General features: G+C 42.3%; 1 protein-coding gene across 2 annotated transcripts in view; it reads right to left on the bottom strand.

Moving 5' to 3' along the window:
- Nucleotides 1-16671, bottom strand: part of YTHDC2 (YTH N6-methyladenosine RNA binding protein C2) — a 92556-nt gene that overhangs the window by 58579 nt on the left and 17306 nt on the right. For both annotated transcript variants that reach the window (XR_016235034.1, XM_051834534.3), the window contains exons 5-7: nucleotides 8291-8457; nucleotides 7133-7235; nucleotides 5761-5917 (exon numbers count right to left, since the gene is read on the bottom strand). Coding sequence is in view for 1 of the 2 variants with exons in the window: in XM_051834534.3 (XP_051690494.1) it covers nucleotides 5761-5917; nucleotides 7133-7235; nucleotides 8291-8457 (427 nt within the window). In the remaining variant the exon portion in view is untranslated. The remainder of the gene's footprint in view (nucleotides 1-5760; nucleotides 5918-7132; nucleotides 7236-8290; nucleotides 8458-16671) is intronic.

Here is a 16671-nt window from a genome sequence, read left to right as displayed (position 1 = left end):
CGCCCCGACCGGGTCTAGAACCCTGGGGTGCCGGCACCGCTAGGCGGAGCATTAGCCTAGTGAGCCGCGGTGCCGGCCAAGAAGGGTAAGTTTTACAGTTCTCGTCGTAAGGCTTGCAAACACTGAAGGACGATGATGTCATTCTCTGAGGTAACAAGGACAGCTGAAAAGAACAGGCCAGCTGGCAGGAGCTGGAGTTTGGTTTCAGGCATCAAAGTGAGGTGCCAAAACAGACTCAACTAGGGGTCGATTAGATTTTATGTGCCTAATCATTCAAGAACACTGTTGGGAGAAATAAAGAACATACAGGTTTGTGACTTCGGTGATTAGGTTAGTATTACATAGTACGGCTAAGCAAAACAGGCAACACACCAAAAGAAGCAAATTTTGTAGAAAAGATCATTCCATTTGGGCCCTATTAGAAGTGAACTGCTTGTATCTAGATCCGAAACTGCGGAGAACGGTATGAACTGGAAATGAAGATTCAGAAGTTACAAACATGAAAGAAGAAGTAGAAGCCAAGGCCATGAATGGAAGCCTCCAAGGAAGTAGAGTAATAACTAATTAATTAATTAAGGAAAGGAGGGAGAGACAGAGAACAGGAATGAAGAAAGCTAATGGGGGTGTGCACTGTGGGACACTGGGTTAAGCTGCCACTGGGGACACCCACATCCCATATCAGAGTACCTTCCAAGTCCCAGCTCCTCTGCTTCGGATCCGTTTTCTGCTAATGTGCCTGAAAAGGCAATGAATGATGGCCCAAGTGTTTGGGTTCCTGACACCCACTTGGGAAACCAAGATAAAGTTCTTGGGTCCTAGTTTCAGCCCCAGCAGTTATAGGCATCTGGGCAGTAAACCAGACAGAAGAACTCTCTCTTTCTCTCTCCCTCTTTCACTCTCACTCTGCCTAACAAATAAAATAATACCCCCCCTTAAAAAGGGGGGAGGGGATATAAAAAAGGAAATGGATCAAGGGAACAATTCTAGAACACATCAATATTTAAGCACTGTGTGGAGAGCAGAGCCCCTGCACGCTGTGACTGTACGTTCTAGAAATAGGTCACGGGGCTGACAGGGACACAAGTGTTACCTGGGTTCCTGTAGACCTGCACAGTCTGCAGAATCTCAAGAGTTCCCTGCGTGCTGGGGACAGGTCGGCAGAAGGCTCGGGGAACACAAAACGAGGTGGATCAGTGTTCAGTACGTACGTGCGCTTGGTGGGTGGAGTGCACCGGCTCTGTAAGTCCACTCTAAGCAGTGACCACTCTAAGCAGGTTCACCTTGGAAAGGGCTGGGATCTGAACACACTAGCCAGCTCTAACACCCCCTGGTGCCACAGACTGGACAGAGGCATTCCACCATGCCCAACATAGGTGTCACTCTGGACTCATATCTCACCCACAAACAGTGGCCAGAGCTCCCTGGCTCTACTCAGCACACACAGGAAAAAATGCTTAGGGTCAGTAGCCGCTAGAGAAATGCAAATAAAAACCACAATGTAGTATCACCTCACCGCAGGTGGAATGGGTATCATCCAAAAAATCAAAAAATAACAAATGCTGGCAAGGATATGGAGAAAAAGGTACCCTAATCAGTGTTGATGTGAATGCAAACTGGTACAACCAGTATGGAAGACAGTACAGAGATTCCTCAGAAAACTAAAATAGAACTACCATATGATCCAGCCATCCCACTCCTAGAAATATATCAAAAAGAAATAAAATCAACATATGAAAGAGATACCTGCACTCCCATGTTTATAACAGCTCAATTCATGATAGTTAAGATATGAAACCAACCTAGATGTCCATCAACTGATCTTGACTGCATCAAGAAAATGCAGAATTGGCCGGCGCCGCGGCTCACTTGGCTAATCCTCCATCTGTGGCGCCGGCACCCTGGGTTCTAGTCCCGGTTGGGGTGCCAGATTCTGTCCCAGTTGCTCCTCTTCCAGTCCAGCTCTCTGCTGTGGCCCGGAAAGGCAGTGGAGGATGGCCCAGGTGCTTGGGCCCTGCACCCGCATGGGAGACCAGGAGGAAGCACCTGGCTCCTGGCTTCGGATCAGCGCGGTGCGCTGGCAGCAGCGTGCCAGCTATAGCGGTCATTTGGGGGGTGAACCATTAGAAAAAAAGGAAGACCTTTCTCTCTGTCTCTTTCTCTCTAACTCTGCCTGTCAAAAAAAAAATACAGAATATATTCCTGATAGAATATTATTCAGCCATAAAACAGTGAATGACATTTGCAACAAAATGGATTGCAACAACTGGAGATTATAATGTTAACTGAAATAAAATAGGCCCAAAAAGAAAAATATCACATTTTGTCTTATGTGCTGTAGTAAATACATATAGATATACTAACTACCATAGTTTCAATGATCTATAATTATTTTAAAATTTACTACATGAGCAAAATGAACATTTTTTTCTTCTCATTACTTTTATATCGCTTGCCTATAGTGCTGCTGAAGTATGGTCTTTTCACTTTAACTCTTTATTTAGTGCAGCAGGAGGCTTTTGAGTATAATATAAATTAAAAATGTAATCTCAAAACTTAAAGCAGGAAGGAAAGAAGGGAAGAAGAAAAGAGAGAGAGGTAGAGAGGAAGGAAGGAGGGAGGAAGGAAGGAGGAAGGGGCGGGGAGGGGAGGGGAGGGGAGGGAGGAAGGAAAGGAGGAAGGAAAAAAGAGGCAGGCAGGCAGGGAAGTGAAGCATCATTATATTCCTAGAATTTTATCTATGAACTACAATGAATGTATTCTCTTTTATTAATACCACTTTAACATGAGAATTATAGTATAATTATCATGCATTTGCTGTGACCCTGAGAATCTAACGTAGTAATAAATTAGTTTTCCCATTTTTTGTGCACTTGTGAATTTTTTAAGATTTTTTTTTATTTGAAAGGTAGAAAGGGAGGGAGGGGAAAAAGGAGGGAGGGATGTGGGGGGGGAGAGAGAGAGAAAGAGAGAGAGAGATAGGTCGAGATCTGTGCTGGTTAAAAAGGAAGAACAAGTACAGGTTATAACATAGAGTAAGACTCAGGAGGCATTGCTACCAAATAAATGAAGGGATCTGAGCATTTCACACAAAAAGGAGGGCCAACCATGAGAAATACCACAGACAACTCAACAAGATTTTTTTGAATATATCAGTTTTGGCCACCAAAACAATGTCAAACACTGCCAGTAAGAATTCACAAGTTAAGGCCGGCGCCGCGGCTCACTAGGCTAATCCTCCGCCTAGCGGCGCCGGCACACCGGGTTCTAGTCCCGGTCGGGGCGCTGGATTCTGTCCCGGTTGCCCCTCTTCCAGGCCAGCTCTCTGCTGTGGCCAGGGAGTGCAGTGGAGGATGGCCCAGGTGCTTGGGCCCTGCACCCCATGGGAGACCAGGAAAAGCACCTGGCTCCTGGCTCCTGCCATCGGATCAGCGCGGCGCGCCGGCCACAGCGCACCAGCCGCAGCGGCCATTGGAGGGTGAACCAACGGAAAAAGGAAGACCTTTCTCTCTGTCTCTCTCTCTCACTGTCCACTCTGCCTGTCAAAAAAAAAAATTACTGGAAAATAAAGCTTTAAAAAAAAAAAAAGAATTCACAAGTTAAGGCGTTTGTTGTGGAGAAGCTGAGCTGCTACTCGGGACAGCTTTACGTCACACTGGAGGGCTGATCTGAATCCCAGCTACTGTGTTTTCAACCCAGCTCCCTGCTAATGCACCTGGCAAGCAGCAGCAGAAGGCTCAGGTACTTGAGTTCCTGCTATACACCTGGAAAGCCCAGATGGAATTCCTGACTCCTGACTCTGGCCAGGACCAGCCCTGGCTGTTGCAATCATTCAGGGAGTGAACCAGCACAGATCTCGACCTATCTCTCTTTCTCTTTCTCTCTCTCTCTCTTTCTCTCTCTCTCTCTCCCCCCCACATCCCTACCTCCTTTTTCCCCTCCCTCCTGTTGCTCCCCCTCTTCGTGGAGGAACGACACAGGACCCTGCGCTGTTCTTTCGTCTGCTCGGCCCTCCCCGGGTTTGCTGCTGGTTCTTCCCGGGTTGGCTACTGTCCCTTCCACCTCCGTGGAAGGGCGGTTCCCCCTGGCCACTTTCCCCACTTCCGCAGGGGAGCGGCACACCGCCGGCCGGCTCTCTCGGGGGCTGCACAGGTGTTCCCTTAGATGTTCCCCTTAGATGTTCCTGGTGCATGTTCTCTCTCTCCTCCTTTATAGTCCTCCTCCGCCAATCCCAACTCGGCTGCCCACACGCCGAGCACGCTGCTCTCCTCCAATCAGGAGCAAGTCCTACAGTTTATTGGCTGAACTGGAGGCAGCTGTGTAGAAGCTGTTTTCTTCTCTCCCAGCGCCATATTGTGGGAGAGCAGATGCATAGAATAAGTCTTAATTCCAGTAACTTAGTCTAGTCCGAGTTGCTCCCCACACCTCCCTTTCTACCTTTCAAATAAAAAAAATATTTAAAAAATTTACAAGTGTGCAAAAAAAATGGAAAAATCTATTAACATAAAAATATTTCTTTAGTCGGCAATTTCACTTCTAGTAATCACCCCTAGAAATAAGAGAATATATGGATATTTGTGTTCATTACAATACTGTTTATAGTTGGGGGGAGGGGGATCTAGAATCAATTTGAATGTCCAAAAGAAAGAGTTAAGTAAATCATAGTACATACATTCTCTGAAATACTAAAAGCACTGCTTAAAATGATTAACTAGATCCAGTTACTGGAGAACTGTTTATGATGCACTGTTATACAAATAAAGCAAACTGCAATGTATTATGTATATGCTCATTTTTGTAAAGTCGGTTTTTACAAACCACATATATGTTTGTATGAGCATGAACAAGATAAGAAAGGAGATAAACAATGTTTTTAATATCGTTAGTATGGGGGGAGGGGCCCGGCGCTGTAGTGTAGTGGGTGAGGCCGCTGCCTGCAGTGCTGGCATCCCATATGGGCACTGGTTCGAGTTGCGGCTGTTCTACTTTCAACCCAGTTCTCTGTGATGGCCTGGGAAAGCCGTGAAAGATGACCCAAGTCCTTGGCCCTCTGCACCTACACGAGAGACCCAGAAGAGGCTCCTGGCTCCTAGCTTCGGATCGGCTCAGCTCTGGCCATTGCGGCCATCTGGGGAGTGAACCAGTGGATGAAAGACCTCTCTCTCTCTCTCTGTAACTCTGACTTTCAAATAAATAAATGATCCTTTTTTTAAAAAATCCTTAATATTGGGAAAATAGAACACAGAACAAAATGACGATAGGGACAACCATGAACTTTTTCCCTATAAATGTCTATCTTTGTACAAATTTTGTTTCACTGAAGTAAACACAACTTAATAATTTTCAGAAAGTTATTTCAAATATAAGGATTGATGGTAAAATCAGTTTTTATTAAAGGACAGAGAGAAAATTTAAGTCTCAGCATATTCAGAAGTGAAAATTAAGTAAATATGGGAACACAGAACAATTTTCCAAGGAATCTAACAATAATAGGAAGAAGTGACAAGAGGAACACAGATCAAAATAAAAACACATTTACTTCTAAGATTAGAGAATTAGGCTCCAACACAATACCAGAGAGCTATAAATGGAAAAGGAGAAGTTGAAAACAGGGAGATCGACCATGAAATCTACCTCAGAATAAGCAGACATGGATGCCCTGTACCTGAGAACATTCTCCAATTTTTGAATGAAATAAATAAAATCATAACCCAAATTACTCTTTCATAAAAGTTATAAAAATTTTATAATTTGATAACTTACTATATATCACTGGACAACTCCCAAAATATCTTATAAAGAGATTTACATCCAAGGCAGCACTAGAAAGAATTAGTTTCAAAGATGGGTGCTTTTGCAACAAATCTCTTAACTTCGTAAGTAAAAAATCACTAAATCGATCCCTTTCATGCACTTCATCCTGCAGTAAACAGAAATAAAACCATGGAACAGTTAAAATATTATGGATGACTAAATCTTTAAAATGCCATTGCTAGGTTTTATATTAATTTAAGCTAAATGTGGACAAGGCCTATCAATATTAGTGGAAAGCTTGTAGATGAAATTAGGGACAATTCAGAAATAATCACACATTATAACAATCCACCATGGATGAAAAAATACTGCCTTTTTCCCCCCTACAGAATATAAAACCTCTATAATGAGTTCTAGATTAGTGGAAGTCCAAATTGATGTACTTTCAAAGTAAACAAACTCAAGTAAAATAGGCTTCTGTTAGCATTAGTACTTAAAAGCAACCTTTGGTTTGGGTACGTTTCTAACAGTTGCTTATTGTAAGCTTATAAAACAATGTTTCTCTTATAGAAAACTGCACAGAAGCTTTGAATTCTTTAATAAGAGGGCAATTCAGCTACTTATTTCATCAGCTGTTAATTAAGCAGCTTAATCATGAACTTAAATGACAAGAGTATAGCAGTGCAATGGGGAAATACATGGTATGGGAGGACAAGGTGAGTAGGCATAGAGGTAAAACTTCTACATTTCAGGAAAACTCTAAGTACATGAATCATGCTCACATGAAAAGCACATTTTTTAAAACTACCTAAGCATTTGATTTCCTTCAAATAAAACCTGATGGTAAGAATATCTTTAGGGCCGGCGCCGCGGCTCACTAGGCTAATCCTCCGCCTAGCGGCGCCGGCACACCAGGTTCTAGTCCCGGTTGGGGCGCCGGATTCTGTCCCGGTTGCCCCTCTTCCAGGCCAGCTCTCTGCTGTGGCCAGGGAGTGCAGTGGAGGATGGCCCAGGTGCTTGGGCCCTGCACCCCATGGGAGACCAGGAAAAGCTCCTGGCTCCTGCCATCGGATCAGCGCGGTGCGCCGGCCGCAGGGCGCCGGCGGCCATTGGAGGGTGAACCAACGGCAAAAGGAAGACCTTTCTCTCTGTCTCTCTCTCTCACTGTCCACTCTGCCTGTCAAAAAAAAAAAAAAAAAAAAAGACTATCTTTAATATAAAAGTTATATCCAATAATTTTACACAACAAAAATAACTTGATCAAAACAGCCTGTTCATAAGAATAAACTGATTTTTATTTTTACCCTATTCTAAAAGTATAATTATATATTTAAATCTTAAGCAATCTGAGTTATATATTATAAAGTCTCAATAACCTTACCACAATAACATGTGTCACCGTTGACAATGTACTATCTCCTGCCATCAGTGTACGAAGCAATACCCCATTAGTGCAAAATGTCAGAAGTGTCTTTGGTGAAACCCTTTTAAAGAAAAAAAAAAGTGAAAAAAGTGCACAATTATACATTTTACACATCTTTTATGTACTTAAAATATAATCACATTAAATGCTGGTCTTGTATATACTCTAATAAATTAGACAAATATATTAGTAAGTATGGCTTATTAAAGTTTTGTGAAATACAAAGGATCTTCAAAAAGTTCATGAAAAATGTGTATTACAAAAAAAAGAGGATGGATTTCAAGTTTTTTGGGTCAAAATAAACTTCTTTATATTTCATTTTCTACAAACTTTTCAAGTACTCTCATGTATTTCATGTCTTAGAACTTTACAAAGTTACTGATACCAACTTTTTATTAGTTGATATATCTAGTTAAAGATCTTAAATGGGTTTGTAATAAAAAAAACTAAAACAGTTTTTGCTTGGGTAAAAAACACATCTCAAAAGGAACCAGTTTTTAAATCATTATTCAGATCAGAGAACTACCAATACATGTCAAGAAGATAATACTAGTATTACTCTAGGTTGGGTATTCCTAACCCAAAAATCTAACACCTGAAATGCTCCAAAAAGCTGAAACTTTCCAGAGCGTTCTGGACTAGGCCTGTTTAATTGGTAGTGCTTATGACAGCATTCTGAAACCTAAAAATCCCCAACATCTGAAATTCTTCTGGTCCCAAGCACTGTGGCTTAGGGATACTCAACCTGCACTAATGATATTGAATTCAGCCACTAGCACTTGCTGAGTGATTACTATCAACATCATCACATCAGACCTGCACTCCAGATGCTTTTATCAGCCTCATTTTATGGAGGAGGAACTGAGGCTCAGTGAAGTAACTTGCACTTAGTATGAAACTACGATATGCGATCAATGTAAGTCGCTGTGCTGTAAGTCGCCTTCAGATTATTTACTCAAACCTGCACTGAGTTTAGACATGACATCCTGACAGTGACTGCTGGCAGCAAAATGATTACCTCACATTTCAAATAACACACCATCTATTTTTAAATAAAAGAGAACATGGCCTTTTCTAAGTAGGACGAAATACAGGATAGAGGAGGACTGTCTTTACCTGCTTTCTAGTCGGATCTGATAACCAATCGTTTGACCAATCCTTTCCCTTCTCTCTGCAGCAACTCTTTCGGCCACAGCAATTGCTGCTAACCGTCGTGGCTGAGTACAAAATATACGGCAGGGGATACCATTTTTAAAGCAATCATCTAAAAGAAACTGAGGAATCTGAAATGAAAGTTTTAAAATACTCAGAAAAATCCAAGTGAATCAACTGAAAACCATTGCAGCCAAAAAAATTCTGTAACACGTCCAAATGTAAACAATCAAAAAATCAGCAACTTCTGTGTAGCTGGCAATATTCACACAGAAAATGTAGTTTTAAAAGATCCTGTTCATAATAAAAACTAAAATATTTCAAATCAAACTTATCAAGAAATATATAAGTTCTATATGAAGATTACAAAATGCCATTGAAAAATGTAAAAGAACATTTGAATATATAAAGAAACATGTCATACTTTTGGATAGCAATAATTAGTAATAATTAATTCTCCCCAAATTATTCTATAAAGTCGATAAAATGGCAATAAAAATTCCATTGATAGGCCAGCATTGTGGCACACAGGTAAAGTCACCACCTATGACACTGGCATCCCGTATGGGCATGCTCAAGTCCCAGTTGCTCTACTTCCAATCCTGCTCCCCACCAATATGCCTGGGAAAGCAAGAGGAGATGGCCCAATTGTTTGGGCCCTGGCACCCACAAGGGAAACCCAGAAAAAATTCCTGGCTCCTGGCTTCGGCCTGGCCCAGCCCCAGCGTTGTGGCCATTTGGGGAGTGAACCACCAGACGGAAGATCTCTCTCTCTCTCTCTCTCTCTCTCTAACTCTGCCTTTCAAACAAATAAATAAATCTCAAAAAAATTTTTTTTAAATAGTGAAAAGCATAAAGAAAACAGAAATAGCCTACAATTACTCAATTACAAATACTTTTCTATAAATAAAACTCAAACAGATCAGAAAAAATTTTAACTACAAAGTAAAAGTCTTATCCATCATCCTCACCACCAATACCCATCATCTTCTCTTAAGAGTCACTACTTTAGGGACGGTGCTGTGGTGTGATAGGGTAAGCCTCTGCCTGTGGCACCGCCATCCCATATGGGCACAGGTTTGAGTCTCGGCTGCTCCTCTTCCCATTCAGGTCTCTGCTATGGCCTAGGAAAGTGCTGGCCCCTGCACCCACATGGGAGGACCTGGGGAAGCTCCTGGTTCCTGGCTTTGGATCAGCTCAGCTCCAGCTGTTGTGGCCATCTGGGGAAGAGATGGAAGACCTTTCTCTCCATCTCTGTTTCTCTCTGTGGCTCTACCTCTCAAATAAATAAAATCTTTTTTAAAAAAAGTCACTACTTATAAGTTTCTTATTAATTCTTTCAAGAAAAGTGTATACAATTAAGAATATTTGTGTATAGAAACACGTTATTTAGGGGCCAGTGCTGTGGCATAATATGCAAAAGCCTCCGTCTGTGGCACCAGCATCCCATATGGGCGCTGGTTCAAGTACCAGCTGCCTCTCTTCTGAACCCAGCTCTCTGCTAGTGGCCTGGGAAAGAAGTACAAGATGGACCAAGTGCTTGGGCCCCTATACCTGTGTGGGAGACCTGGAAGAAGCCCCTGGCTCCAGATCAGCACAGCTCTGGCCATTGTGGTAACTTGAGGAATGAACCAGTGGATGGAAGACCTTTCCCTCTGTCTCTCCCTCTGTCTGTTTGTAACTCCATCTCTCAAAAAAATACAATAAAATCTTTGGGGCTGGTACTATGGCATAGCAGGTAAAGCCACCATCTATGGTTTCAGCAACCCATATGGGTGCTTGTTTGAATACCAGCTGCTCCACATCTGACCCAGTTCCCTGCTAATGACCTGGCAAAGCAGTGGAAGATGGCCCAAGTCCTTGAACCCCTGCACCCATGTGGGAGACCCGGAAGAGACTCCTGGCTCCTGGCTTTAGATCAACTCAGCTCCGTCCATTGTAGCCAATTGGGGAGTGAACCAGTGGATGTAAGACCTCTCTCTCTGCCTCTGCCTCTCTGTAACTCTCACTTTCAAATAAATAAATTAAAATTAAAAAATTAAAAACCAAAATCTTAAAAAAAAGAAACATATTATTCATACCAAGTTACTGTAACTAATGTTTGCAATTAACAACTGTAACGTATCAAATCTACCTAATTTATTTTAACATCTGCATATTTATCTCATGGCTATGCTATAATTTAACAAATATATGACTACACATGTAAGTAATTTCCATTGTTTAGGTTGTTACTGATGTTGTTGCTTGTTATGCTGCAATGAACATCTAGTTTCACATACTTCTGTAAAGATGTATGTATTATAAATCATTAGCAGTGAAAATGCTCAAAGCATATAAATTTTTTTCTTTTTTTTTTAAGATCCATCCATTCATTTGAAAGATTAGAGATGGAATGCATTGTGGCATAGTGGGTAAAGCTGCACCTGCAACACTGGCAGCCCATAGGGGCACAGGTTCCTGTCCCGGCTTCTCTGGTTCCAATCCAGCTCTCTGTTAATGATCTGGGAAAAGCAGCAGAAGATGCCCCAAGTGCTTGGGTCCTTGCCACCCACAGGGGTGATTCAGATGAACCTCCTGGCTCCCAGCTTAAGCGTGTCCCAGCCCTCGCCATTGCAGCCATTGGAGAAGTGAACCAAAAGATGGAAGATCTCTCTCTTCTCTTCTCTTCTCTAACTCAGAGTTTCAAATAAATCTATAAAAAATAATTTAAAAGGATAAATATGAGAGAGGTATCCCCATCTGCCAGTTCACTCCCCAAGTGGTCACAATGGCCAGGGCTAAGCCAGGCCAAAGCCAGGAGCCAAGAGATTTATCCAGATCTTCCATATGGATGGCAGGGTTGTATACAAGCACTTGGGCCATTTCCCACTGCTTTTCCCGGGCCAGTAGCAGACAGCTGGATCAGAAGCAAAGCAGCCAGGACATGAACCTGCACCCATGTGGGATGCCAGCATCACAAGCAGGAGCTTTACCCTCTATGCCACAATGCCAGCTGCCTAAATCCCTAATGTAGATAGAAAAATTATCAAATTGTCCTTCAAAACAATTCACACTTCTACCAACAAAGCCGAAGTGCTATCTTCCAATACCCACATATATACAGGGTATCATAAATTTTTCTAATTTCTGCCAATCTCATAGCTTAAAACAGAGTTTTGATTTTCATTCTTTAATTGTGAGTGAAATAGATCATCTTTTCATACATATTGTTAGGAAAGAAGTTGCAAATTGGTGCCTCCTCACATGGGGCACCAACATGTTAAAAAAAGAGGCGCAGAATAGAGAGGAGGCAGTATACAAATTTACAGACAGACCAAATTTATTCAGAGAAAATAAATCCATAGAGGTGGGTGACCAACTGCCCGCATGCACACTGATGGAACATGTGACAGAAGGCCTCAACCCCCAGGGGCTGGAGCGTCATTGTTCCATCACATATCTTAGCCCCTATAATTTTTTTAACATCAGTTCATCCTTGAAGCAGAAATGTATAAGCACTACCAATTACTATATAAAAAGAAAAGCTATGCATATAACTTTCAAACTACAGAAAAGATTTTTTTTTAAATTCCCCAGGTTGGGCTGGCGCTGCGGCTCACTAGGCTAATCCTCCGCCTGCAGTGCTGCCACCCCGGGTTCTAGTCCCGGTCGGGGCACCGGATTCTGTCCTAGTTGCTCCTCTTCCAGTCCAGCTCTCTGCTGTGGCCCGGGAAGGCAGTGGAGGATGGCCCAAGTGCTTGGGCCCTGCACCCGCAAGGAAGACCAGGAGAAGCACCTGGCACCTGGCTCCTGGCTCCTGGCTCCTGGCTTCAGATCAGCGCAGCGCGCAGGCTGCAACGTGCCAGCCCTGGTGGCCACTTTGGGGGTGAACCAACGGAAAAGGAAGACCTTTCTCTCTCTCTCACTGTCTAACTCTGCCTGTCCAAAAAAAAAAAAAAAAATCCCCAGGTTGGCATTGTGGTGTAGTAAGTTAAAATGCCACCTGTGATGCCAGCATCCCATACGGGCACTGGTTCATAATCCAGCTGCTCCACTGCCAATCCAGCTCCCTGCTAATGTGTCTGGGAAAGCAGCAGCAGATGCCCCAAATGCTTGGGTTCCTGACACCCACAGGGGAGAACCAGATGAAGCTCCTGGCTCTACTGTGGCCATTTGGGGAATGAATTAGCAGATATAAGATTTCTCTCTTTCTCTTTCATTCTGTCTTTCAAATGAATAAATAAATGTTTTTTAAAAAATCCCTGATAGAAGAAAGAGGGAAAAAAAATCTTACTTAGAGAAGCACAAAGATAAGAATTACATCTGGCTTCTCAAAGACATGCAAGAAAACTGAAAGTCTTGAAAGAAAAACCCACCATGCTAAAGTATGTTCCTTGCAAAATTCCCCTTCAAAAGTGAATACTTTCTCAAATGAACAAAACCTGAGGGAATTTATTGCCAATAAACTGTGTTTCAAGAAATTTTTTTAAAAGTTCTTTAGAGGAGATGCACCAGAAGGGGGCAAGCACTGTGGCACAGGTTTAGCAGCCACTTCAATACCAGCATCCCATCCTGGCTGCTCTGCCTCACATCAGCTTCCTGCTAACACACCTGGGAAGGCAGTGGATCATGTTCAAAGTGGGTGGGCCCCTGCCACCCATGCAGGAGAACCAGACGAAGTTTGTGGCTCCTGGCTTTGGCCTGGTCCAGACTTGGCTGTTGCAGCCATTTGAGGAGTAACCTAGCAGATGGAAAATCTCTGTCTCTCCCTCTCTCTCGCTCTGCATATACACACACATACACACACACGTATATATTTATATATATGTGTGTGTATATATATATATTTCAAATATATATATACAGGCTAGAAATTTGGATTTTCATAAAGAGAGCACTGAAGAAATAATAAGTGAAACAAAAACTTTTATTATTCTTAATCAACAGTTAAGTTTGTTCAAAATAACAACATATTTGATTATGTATCTTTATATCTATGTGTGTATTTGTATGTTTTTTATATGTAAGTGAAATGAATGATGGCAATACTATAAGGAAAAGGAAGACATTATTAGGATGATTTTGTTATTTAAGGTACACTACCTGTGAAGTGATACAGAGTCATTGGAAAGCTCTTAGATGAGTTACAAACATATACTGAAAATTCTAGGGCGGAGAGTGGGTGTTTGGCACAGTGGCTAAGTCATCACATAGGATGCCCATATCTCATATTGGAGTGCCTGGATTGAGCCCTACCTACTCTGCTTCCAATCAAGCCTCCTGCTAATGCACACCCTGAGATGCATCCAATGAAGGTTCTGCTCCAGTCTTTGAATCCCTACCACCCAAGTGAGAGATCAGGAATGATTTCCTGGACCCTGGCTTTAGCCTGGCCCAGCACAGGCTGTTGTAAACATTTGGGGAGTGAATCACCAGATGAAAGATATCTCTGTTTACCTCTCTGTCTCTGTTTTTCAATTAAATGAAAAAAATTGTACGGCAACCACTAAAAGAAGTAGATGATGATGGAAAGGAATATTATGCTACCTAACACCTGAAAACTATAAAAAGTGGGATCCTTGTACAAGAATAGTGAGATCAAACACAAATAATAAAAATTCTAGAAATAAACCCAGGCATTACAGAAACAGATTTGATTGAAAAATGGCATCAGGGGTGGGCATTATGGCGCAACAGGTTGAGACATTGCTTGGATGCCTGCATCTCATATCAGAGTGCTTGGCTCGAGTTCTGGCTACTCTCCTTCCAATCAGCTCCCTCCTGATACCACTTGGGAGACAGCAGATAACGGCTCAAGTACTTGAGTTGCTGCCACCCATATAGGAGACGTGGATGCAATTCCTGGCTCCTGGTTTCAGCATGGCCTAGCCCCAGTTGTGGCTATTTAAGGAGTGAACCAGTGGTTGGAAGATAGCTCTTTTTCTCTCTTTCTCTGTTAATCTGCTTTTCAAATAAATAAATAACCAAGAATTAAAAACAAGGCCAGTGCCACAGCTCACTAGGCTAATCCTCCACCTGCGGTGCCAGCACCCCAGGTTCTAGTCCTGGTTGGGGCGCCGGTTCTGTCCCGGTTGCTCCTCTTCCACTCCAGCTCTCTGCTGTGGCCCGGGAAGGCAGTGGAGGATGGCCCAAGAGCTTGGGCCCTGCACCCGCATGGGAGACCAGGAACAAGCACCTGGCTCCTGGCTTCGGATTGGTGCAGCGCGCCAGCCGTAGCAGCCATTGAGGGGTGAACCAACAGAAGGAAGACCTTTCTCTCTCTCTCTCTCTCACTGTCTAACTCTGCCTGTTAAAAACATAAAAAAAGAATTAAAAACAAAAAGAGAAACGGTTTTATGAGACACCAAGACAGCAGAACACAGAGGGAGCTTACTGCTCTAGTCTAGGGGAAGGTAATTAAAAGAAAATAGAGAGAGTGCAATCCCAGGGAAGAGTTAAGGAAAAATCAGCAGAGGAAACACCACACAAATTAGAGGGACACTATGAACCTACACAGAGGGTGTAGATGCATACAACTCAGCACTCCAGCAGCCAAGCGCCTCAACACCAGCTTTGGAGAGTGGAGAGTGGAGAGTGAGGTAAGACCAGAATGCAACAGCCCAAGCCACTGGCGACAAAGCTGCAGGAAGAGCCTGGCGTGGATGTGGCTGGAAGCCCTGTGGAAGGCAGTGCACCTGCCACACCAGGAGGAGAAAAAGGGGCCACTTCTTTCCTCTCCCGACCACCCAGCACCATTGCCATTTTGGACATACTAACAGCTGGGCCAGCTCACGTCTGCAACCCAGCAAGCAGACAAATGCAGACGCCTGAGTCTGGCCAGGACAAAGGGCTGGGTGCTGGGACTGTGAAAGCACTGTGGCTGCGTGTGAGGGCACAGGGTGCAGCTGGGACTCTGGCAGTCACTGTGGGAGGCTCCACATGCTCAGGGCGCCCTGATTCCCTGGTGAAAGTCATTGCTGCAGGATCGGTGCTCAAACCAAGGATTGCACAGAGCCTTTGCGTGTGGCTCTTGTGGCAGTGCAAACATTATACCCACTGGGGTATAATATTTTTTAATCATTTTTTATTTTTAAATATTTGAATTATATAAGTATTTTTCTGGAAAAAAATAGAAATGAAATATAGATTTGAACTACTTACAGAATGAAAATACTGATAGTGCTTATAAGCACTGTGTACCCTTTCGTGTTTGAGGCTTCCAAATTGAATCAAGTGTTTACTAGATTTTTCCCCTGAAATCCTGCTCTTCTTTTCTGTGCTTCATGCATTTAATCTTATTACTGATGCTTTAAAGCAGCAGGGTTAAAGTGTCAGTATATCTGTGTTCATTATGAATCCCAAAGCTTTTATAGTTAGGAAAAAGTCTCAAAAATACTCTTAGTGTCATTTTTGTTAATATTTTACCCATTGATGGTATTGTAGATACTTTAAATCATTTTAATAAGGCGTCTATAAAATTTAAAACATTACATGTTGTATTTGAATTAGTGAAGAGTAAGAAAAAAATGCCAGCTTACGGAGACTGCAGATGTTCCATTAAACTTCAAAATTTGTAAGAAAGGGACTTTCAGATAGGTGAGACGTGACAATGTCCACTAAACCAGCTCCTGGGACGTGGAAAGGAACCCCAGAAGCAGTGGAGGATACGGGAGGGCATTTACTTGCCATGGTTGTGGTGTGGTCTGCTCGTACTTAAAAACAGATAGTGACACAACAACATTTTTGTTGCCCAACAATCTGGAGTAGTGTCGTACATTTATCTGTACTAAAATAACTGTGAATTAATGAAATCTACAAAGAAGAAACTTTATAACTGTATTATATTTGGGAGCTTTGTACAGCTAGGTAATGTTTCCAGGATACAAAGTATTTGGATTTTAAAATTTACTGTTATAAGGAAGAAAACATGGCATTATTCTACATACTTAAATGATAATGTGTTTACTGAGTTTCAGAAGAAAAAATATGAAATGAGTAATTGTCACTGCATTAGCTATAATGTTAAATTGGCAAGTTGTAGCATAAAGCTTAAATCTGTGTCTCAAGTAGTCTAATGCTGCTTTGTATATACTGTAAGTGCTACAAATAGTCTCAAGACTGGACACGTATTGATACCTCTCAAATGAATGCGACCTTTGATGTAGGTGTTTTGCTATGTCTCAGAAAATATTTGAGTATCTGTGAATTTGTTCATCTATTTGGTAATGAAGATATTTCCTGTTCTTTTGTTGTTATTCTTTCATATTTTCATGCTTAAATTTGAATTTTTATATTTTTACTACTATTAAACACAATTTGTTCAATGGTTAAAATGGGGTTGTCAGTGAAGAAACAAAAACAGC

The sequence above is a fragment of the Oryctolagus cuniculus genome, chromosome 6, assembly GCF_051225735.1.
Source record: "Oryctolagus cuniculus isolate XC-2025 breed Fujian yellow rabbit chromosome 6, ASM5122573v1, whole genome shotgun sequence".
NCBI lineage: Eukaryota > Metazoa > Chordata > Mammalia > Lagomorpha > Leporidae > Oryctolagus > Oryctolagus cuniculus.
This window is presented reverse-complemented; position numbering and strand designations above follow the sequence as displayed.